The sequence below is a fragment of the Ascidiella aspersa genome, chromosome 3, assembly GCF_963924565.1.
Source record: "Ascidiella aspersa chromosome 3, kaAscAspe10.2, whole genome shotgun sequence".
Lineage (NCBI taxonomy): Eukaryota > Metazoa > Chordata > Ascidiacea > Phlebobranchia > Ascidiidae > Ascidiella > Ascidiella aspersa.
This window is the reverse complement of record NC_139449.1, coordinates 13,935,735-13,944,814: the sequence shown is the minus strand read 5'-3', so window position 1 is coordinate 13,944,814 and position 9,080 is coordinate 13,935,735. Positions and strand designations below refer to the sequence as shown.

At 34.6% G+C, this 9,080-nt stretch overlaps 1 protein-coding gene across 1 annotated transcript in view; it reads right to left on the bottom strand.

The window, feature by feature from the left end:
• Positions 1-4,741: 4,741 nt before the first annotated feature.
• The window catches only part of LOC146160321 (uncharacterized), a 34,012-nt gene continuing 29,673 nt past the window's right edge, over positions 4,742-9,080 (bottom strand). The window contains exons 24-31 of the mRNA XM_083384926.1: positions 8,989-9,070; positions 8,774-8,930; positions 8,095-8,232; positions 7,888-8,036; positions 7,504-7,715; positions 7,173-7,287; positions 4,987-5,055; positions 4,742-4,897 (exon numbers count right to left, since the gene is read on the bottom strand). Coding sequence (XP_083241052.1) covers positions 4,742-4,897; positions 4,987-5,055; positions 7,173-7,287; positions 7,504-7,715; positions 7,888-8,036; positions 8,095-8,232; positions 8,774-8,930; positions 8,989-9,070 — 1,078 coding nt within the window. The remainder of the gene's footprint in view (positions 4,898-4,986; positions 5,056-7,172; positions 7,288-7,503; positions 7,716-7,887; positions 8,037-8,094; positions 8,233-8,773; positions 8,931-8,988; positions 9,071-9,080) is intronic.

Genomic DNA, 9,080 nt, shown 5'->3' with positions numbered 1-9,080 from the left:
TTGTAAACTGTCTTTAAGTAATGACGTCATTTGATATTTCGGTCAGACGACAGTAACCTACTTCCGTAGTGTCACAACCCCTTTGTTACGAGAAGAGTTTTTATAGGTACTTAAAAGACATAAAACTCGGTGACACTTATTTAATAAACTCGGAACAGATTAAACAAAAAAACAATTATAAATGACTGGAGTCCTAAGCATCAAAAATATAAATTAACCTAATATTATTAGAGAAATCCTTTTAATTTCAAATTTATTTGCCTATGATCAGTGGATGGTTGCTGCGTTGCAGCGGCCCAGGGTGGTAATAATTAATTGGTTCTAAAAATATGACCTAAATCTATTCTCTACGCTTTTAGGTATTTACCAGTTTAATAATTCTCACTGATGAAAGAATACTGGCTATGTTTAAGGTAATGGCTATTGTTTGTTAAGGAGGGATATTTTAACTGTGTTTGTTTTTAAGCTTAAAAAGTTGAGACTTAGCAAAGTTTTTTTTAAAACAGTGAAAAAGCTTGAATGTCATAAACAAGGAAGAAGTGAGCCCACACGATCTAGAATAATCCAACTGCATCGTATAACGGCTTCAATGCAATAGTGAGCGTTTTAAAGTGAAAATTTCAGTGACCGTATTAAAATTGCTTTTAAAAATGAGCATGAAATTAAAACAGATGTACACTTAATGAGGTAGCCTAATTATCATTTTTACATAGTTAAGTTGGAACAAAATAATTTATGCGGCCATGGCCTGGTGTCCCCCAGTTCCCTAAATCCGCCCTGCTTTCAGAATATATATATTTTATTTTATAGATAGCAATGAAATATTTAAAATGTTCCGCTGGACTCAGCTACATACTGTGATGGAGGATACAACAGCTAAACCGCACCCTAAATATTATTTTTTTAATTTCAATTCCATCGATTTATTATTTGAAGGAAATACTGCAATACCGACTTTCGTAGATTTTATCATCGCAAATCGGTGTAGGTTTTAACTTTCTTTTTGGTACCCGGTAGTGAACTTTAAAATTAATTCAATCTTCTCAAAAAGTTCTGCAAAATAAATTTCAAATGCGATAGTCCTATATACAAGTTCCGCTTTGTCATTATTTTTAAGGTGTTGTGCTTGTATAGGTTGTCTTATATTTTGTCTAAGAATGTTTTTTTATTAGTTTGGATAACTTCCTCCGAACCTAGGGTTGCCATATTTTAAAACGCGAAATCCTTGACAAATTTGCCTCGGTTGCATTGAGTTTTTAAACGATACTTGATGCATTAGACCAGTGGTCGGCAAACTGTGGGCCGCGAGTTACTTTTAAATAGTTTAGTGGTTTCATGTAGGCCTAACTGTGAGCCTCGTGATAGCCGTACACATTCATTGCGCTGTATTTAAAAAGTTGATGTGGCTGAGAATTTTTATATTTTCAGAGTGTGGTTCAGGCCCGCTTGCCAAATGTGGCTTATGAGAGTGCCTGTCAAACTATATTTTTTGCCAACTTTAACGTCATTAACTATATGTAAACGCAATTTTTTTTGCGCTTCGCGCGTAAATTCTTAGTTTTATACGATACATTATCATATGGCACCGTTTTCGCCATCGGCGCCGTGTAACATTTCACCTTTCCTTGGTGTCAACAGCCTATAACGCTGTGTGAACTTAAGACTTCCTGCAAAATGCAATTTCTACCAAAATATAAGTATATAGTTAAACTACTTCTACAATGGATGTTGTTGTAGTCTGATTACAAATCCACACAGTTTTTGTTGGCTGGTGTTGAGCAAGCCAGCATGGAAGCCATCAAGCAACAACCGCTCAGTGTATTGACTGGACACAAACTGATTATATTGATATAACGCGCTGCTTATACAAGGTGAAAAATTGCATGAGAAAATGCGACATTTTACAGCGGCCTACTTCTCAAAAGGTGCGGATGTTTTACCTGGCGATTACTCATATCGTTTGTTTACAGCATATGGCGAAACAGCACATCTATCGTGTGAACTGAGCGGTGGCTGTTTCACAGGTGAAAAACGGAAGCTTTGTCGCTAAAAGTTTTTTTTTTATAGATTATTCGTGTTAAGGGCAATAGAACGCTAAAAGTTGTGCATGTACAATAAATATTCCACTACACGTGATTATATATTAATGACGCTACACAACCAAAAGGGGTGAATAAGGGTAAACCGTCAGAAATGGACGATAGCTTGCGAGCAGGGCGGATATTCCGGGTGTGCTGTTAGACGAGATAGTTTTATCATGTCATGAGACAGGGGTGAATGAAATCTGGAGATATATGCTTAAGGGTGAACATAACTAAAAAACTTTAAGAAGCACTGGCATAATACCACACATTCGGTTCAAAAACACCAGCACGTTATTTAAATTACTGCTGTAGGCCTACTTGAACTACGACCTATGACGTTAATCGTTACGTCAAATGTATAGATTTTTATGTACTTTTATAAGTTTTATACTCAAATCTATTCAGCCCAAAAGCGATATTCTATAATTATTGCGTCGTGTGACGTTTAACTGCAGTCCAATTTCCTGTTAAATATATTATAAATGCCATTATTTCGATCAATTTTCGAATCCTTTTGAAGTGCCATATGAGTCACATATCCTTTTCATTGAAGTTTTGCCAATTTAAAACTAATCACAACCCAATTTTGTGTTTTATTAATTAATTTTTTTATACGCTTAGTTAAACTGGATTTTAGTTTCATATTCACGCATGAGTTTCTGACACTGTTTTCGTAGTGCTTTAGAGTAGTGGGCCTTCAATAGCTTCGAAAAAAAGTACTTTGGGCCGCGACGAAAAAAAGTTAGCCGACCACTGCATTAGACATACCGTACCGGTATATAAAAGTTTCGCACATTGTTCTATGTCAGTGGTGCCCCCATCTAATGCCCCAGGCTAGGTTTCCAAAATACATTTTGGGGTGTTCAATAGTCTGGTTTTGGCTCTATCGTAAGCCTGTTCAATGTTCATACACAACTCTTTGTTTCGGTATATAACTAAAGCAATCAGAGCAGTGGTTCGCAACCTGTTTGATTATCGCGACCCCATTTTCAGTTTTCGACATCCTACGTGACCAACCTATTTTTTTAGTTAAGCGATGTACAATTTGGTGAGAATGTCCGGATTTACGCTATGTCACAACAAGTGGAGTTAATAAACTTGTAAAGTAACTATACGAAGGATTTATTTTCTTCAGTTATTGTAAGTCTATCGTTGACGAAATTTGCTAGCTTCAATATTTGTTTGCTGAACAGTGACTATCTTCTTAAAAAACGTTTGTGACCAAAAAGCACGCCGATTCGATTTTGCACAAACCAGGGAGGGAGGAAATGTTTTGGGAGATGTCGATATAAGGATAGTAGCCTACAGTGAAATTATGTGTCTTAAAGTTCAAGTTAAAAAAATTTGTAGATAATTAAGGGCCTGTTTATTAATCCGAAACAGTTCGGCATTTTAAGTTTAAAGAATTAATTGTATTGTGGCAAAATAATGTATCATTATTTTAAGTTTAGGTCAAACAACCTAAAATTTTACCAAGATTTGTTGTAAAAAGCTAGTCACTTGATAATTGTTTTAATACTCGAGTTGATATACTGTAGCATAGGAGAAATAAATTTGGCATTTTACGTCAGGGCGGCGGAGTCGGACTCGGGACTTGAGAAGTCGGTTTGTTTTGCTGGAGTCGGACTCGAGTAAGACCACGTAAAACTACCCGAGACCCGAGTCCGGCATGCGCAGTACCAAAATTTTTAAAACTGATATGGCCGTTAACTGGAAATTCTAAATGTGAAATAGCATATGGTGAATATTTTCCAACCATGCATTGTGAGTGAATGAATTATACGATATCCCTAAAGTAGGTTAGGCTACTCAATTTCCACGATATTTTAGTTACGTAAATTGGCGGAATAAAGGCTGTAGAGTCAGCCGGACTCGGGACTCGACGAAATCGCATTTTTGACCGGAGTCGGACTCGGGTTTATTTTTTTTGCCCGAGTCGGACTCGGGTTATTTTTAACCGACTCCGCAGCCCTGGTTTACGTACGACCTATTCAGAACCATGTAATTTATATATTGATGCAATGGTACATACCCATAGTACGTTTTTGTAATATAAAATACTTTTAACCTTTACAACGCCAGGTATACCATTACTTGAATTATGACGTACTCACATTGCGATGCAACTAAAATGACTGAACAGTTTTATGCGATACCAGTACTTGAACAAAAATCCATTTTCACACAACAAAAAATCGGAAAAAAAAAAAGGTTAATTTATTCAGAAAGTATGCTTTCTGTAGTTGCTATTTTAGCATAGGAGGAAATTGGTATTACGTTGCAAGCAAGTTGTTCTCTTTAGTTCAAATTTTACTATCGGTTGATTTTTTACATACATGCTTAAAATTCTAGCTTTACTAATAAAATATCTGTTTTGAGTTCACTGCCACTAAAGAGTTGAACCGACTGTTCGCTGATATTAACCCAAAACATCAGCCTAAAATAAATACTAAATCGATGAAAGCACTACTCAGCCCCTGCTGCAGTAAAATAAAATATTCACCTTTCCGCCCTGCTGAACATATAGGCAACTGATCGAGACAACATCCAACTTTGTCGTTGGGAAATACTGACTACATTACGTGGCCTCTTCACAAAATCAATGGGAGCATCTAAAACCAAACTGTTTCTGCAACTGCTATTGAGCACATGAATGATTATACTTTTCCAGTGTATTTAAAGTAATTACTATAGTCAAGGTGAAACTGCCGGTAAAGATTGCGTATTCCAGGGGATAGCGTAGTACGCAGCAAAGCTTCGCTGTATTCATCACATAACGACATCATGTTGTACAACGAGCTATCAAGAGATTTCTAAAAACACAGAGCATATTTAGTTAATATCAGTCTTGCGAGTGATGTGGTCTGGCAAAATTGCAATCAAAATTAAAGTGCTAACTAACCTTGACTTTCGGGTGAAGAGTGTAACGTGATACTCCGTGGATAAAATCGGCAATAAAGAAAGGAGCACACTAAAATGAACACAAAAAAAAACAATTTACAAGTACATATATTTGATTACCCAAATATGGAGTCAATAGTGCTAAACTTAAGTATAAAAATCGGTTCCTTTAAAAATAAAAAAATTGCTACCTTAAACCAAATTAACAAATTTTTCTTTGTGCGATTAACTTGAGTCGGGCTTAACAATTACATAGCATTTTTCAGAAACCGCACGTTTCTTAAGATTACCTAAAGTTCAACGTCATGTTAGCTAAAACAACTTTATGGTACGCCCAAAAAATCATGTATTCGACCTGTTGAGAGGGTATCAAAGTTTTATTTAGGATAAAGTCCTGACCTTAGGGATAATACCTTGAATAACATTGCATATTTTGTTCCGAAACGAGAGGGTCTGAGTAAAACTATGTGGCATTTTGAAAAATTCCAAAATATGTAAAAAAAAAACATAAGTAGGAGGGTGTTTAGGAGTAACTTTAAGATGAACTTTTTAACACTTGAAATTATTACGTGAACAGAAGCAGAAAATAATTTAACCGAAGGTCGGTAAACCCATATCTTAACTCAAACCAAAATTAATGTTATTGCATAGAAGGGATGGTAACTCTGTGAACAGTGATTTCATCGTTAAAAAATTAAGATTTTTTGGACGAATATTACTGTTAATATAAATCAACGTGGTCCAACTACAGGCCCGCGGTCTCTTTCTTTTTATTGGTCAGTTATCTTATTTTATGGGACAGTGATGTTAAAATTTTGCTGCAGTGAGTAATTATACGCAATTTCTTCTTAGCTTCAGTTGCATATTGCTTACCAGATCGTTCGAGAACAACACGTTTCGCAAGATTGCTTGAATTATGACGGCACGTTTTGAAGTAATTTGTGACGTTTTATGTAGGTTTTGTATGCCCCCCCTAACTAAATTCCTCGATCCTCCCCCACAACATGGGCCCGCCATATGAAACGAACTGCTTTTGATGGCAGACAAAATATTATTAGCCCACGCTGGTATAAATATTAACCATTTGCTTTAGTGAATACATTAAATACCCTACATAGTTTAGTGTTGTTAAGCGTGTTATTTTTCTTAAAAAAGGTACTTAAATGTGCCTGTTTTGCGACTGTAATATAGTAGTAGTGTAGTTGTAGGATGGCTCGTGTCGCTAAAAGCATGGTTTGTATTTCTTTCCTTTTTATTTTCGCTATAGAAAATTAGTAAATTAGCTCTGACGATTCTTGTTGCGCTACATGAATGTTAATATCCGATTTCGCGTATTTAATCCGTAAACCTAAAACTTTTAAACTTGCGGGATGACAACCCAAACACGTATACCTTTTTAAATATATAAGTTATTTTAACTGACACACATGAGCGCAATTTATCACCTTAGATATAAACCTTTTTTCGGAGCCTAGGGCATCTATGGTGGAATTTTGTATCTGTAATAACTAATAAGTTTAATAACTATTAAATGTTTACATATTGTTATAGTTTAATAATTGTATTAGATTAAAATCGACTTCAAAAATTTATTTTTTTTATTTCGGGAGTTTGCAGTTCTAAACTACGTATTTCAAACCAAATTAACAATGGTTTCAACTGCTTATAAACTGTTTTAAAGTATTATCACCATTCTTATTTAACGTACATTTTAATTGTTTTCATTTACACTTTGACCTGATGAAGCACGGTTGTGCGAGAGCTTGTCGAGAATCCAATACATTTTGTCTTTATACAGTGCCACCTGATTCCTCTATTAAAGTATTATGGTTCTATTTTTCTTTGCACGTCACCCGGTAAATTAATTATGCCAACTATCCCACCATGGCTGAGGTCGTAAGTTGAACCTAAGCACAGACCAGATTTTTATAGCCGAGACTTAATTTGCCAAAATCCTAAAAGATTTACTGATCTCATCTAACAATCGCAGTGTAAGTTGTAGGAGTGTTTTTAAGAAAAAGTTGTACTAGTCCGCTTACCCTGACGGGTCAGTGAGGATATTTTTTTGGATGGTAAAAAAATATGAGGTTCGTTGTTGTTTTGGGAACTAAAAGGATCATCCAGGTAAATTTTTTTTTTAAATAACTGGGAATTGGTTATGTAACAAGTTCTACAATTAGGCAATACCCGCTTAAAGTAAGAACCATAATTGGAGGAGATGTATTGAAATAGACGCTCTAGTCGACGTGAACACGCGAGTAAATGGTCTAAATCCATTTCGCTGTTTTGTATGTTCGATTGCCTAGAAAACATAAATACACATTTAACCAAGTTACATTTACCCATTAAAAACTAAATTAGGTACAACAACATTTTAATTAAAAATGGTCATTTTGAATTATTGCTAAAATAATCTAAATTGCACATTGCAATATGTATAGCATTAATAATTTCTTCCAGTAAATGACAATGATTGCGATAAAAGTTACAAGAATAGAAGAATAAACAGGCGACAGACCTTCCCTTAAGTAAACAGTAATCCAGCAACTTTCCACATACTGACAAGACAATTGGAACCATATTTACAACAGCATCACGATGAAGGACCAAAATCACGTTTAACGTTTTCGATAGAGCAAAAAACAAAGCAACGTTGTCAGTTGTGTTAAATAAAAATTGATGCTGCAGTAGAGGAGAGAATGATAAAGAAACTTGTCGTGGCCGAATAACCTGCATCACAAAATTTTAGGCATAATTATACAATGTGTACATGCTGCTAAATATGCCGGTGGGTGGTACAACAAACTTTTATTTGAGAAGTGGTTGTGATTTACAAAAACTGGTTCTCAAATTTAAAAAATATTTTTTTAATGATAAAATTTATTGGGATGATTCATATTACCTGCTTTAGATTCAATATAGCGGTAGAAGCAGATAGGGCAGCTATTGCTAAGTCCGAATTAGATGAACGAGCAAAACCATTGTTCACAACTTGAAAGGCCTCTTTGAAATACTCTTCAAGCAAATGTTGTAGTTTTTCCTGTTGTTCTTCTGAGTTACAATCACAAACAATTAATACCGTAAGTATAACTTAGAAAGAACAACTTACCAATAAAACCAAAACTCATGAAGCTGTTTGTTCGAAAATCATTAAGAGATGCCAAGAATACAATAAAAGCTAGGTGTGATTTCACAACTGCATCATCACTACTATTTTGGAGGTTAAAAAGACTTGATAATAAAAACTCTGCAAATAATATTACAATTTAAATTTGAACATGGTACTTTTGTACAAAGGGATATCATGAAAAAAAATCTTTATAAATTGTGAAACCATCAATAATGGGGTAAAATAAAATACTATATAAAGTGGAGAAATTATTTATTGAAATTTAAAAAGAAAGGTCTTCTTATATTTACTTGAGTTTATTTCAACATGCAAATTGAAATTTATTTATAAAAAGACACTAACAAGTGGGTATAACATTATTAAGAAAGTTGTGCAGATTAACAAACTAAATGCAGTAAGTCTAATAACAACAATATTTTTTGCTTTTTATTTTCTCGGGGTAAATTGCACTCCGATTGGTGCAAAACCGTTAAATTATCGGGATCCGATGCCTATCCTTCGAATGACTTACACAATGCTACACTCCTAAAATTGGAAATTTATAAAATACATTGTATGGGGCCCAAGTTGAGGAACCCCTAGTCTAAAACAATTTTAACCAAAAATAAAGAAAACTGAAAAATTAGTATTAAATCTACTGTTTCTTGCACATGCTTACCACTTGCATATTCTAAGCTAGGGCACATTTGCATATAAGTGAGAAATATTCTGTTAACCAAAACATTAGCAAGTGAAGATGATTTCACAGCGGGATAACCATAATACTCAAGACATTTTAAAGTGTTTTCCAACCAAGTGTCATTGTGATGGACTTTCTGTTAAAACAGATAATGAAAAGTAAACCGCAAAAACAGTGATGTACATTTTAATTACCTTTTTTCGAAAGCAATAAAGTTGTATTTCAGCTTTCAGCAACAAGATCTTGAGATGACAATCCACATTTACATCATCATTGCTGAAACGGC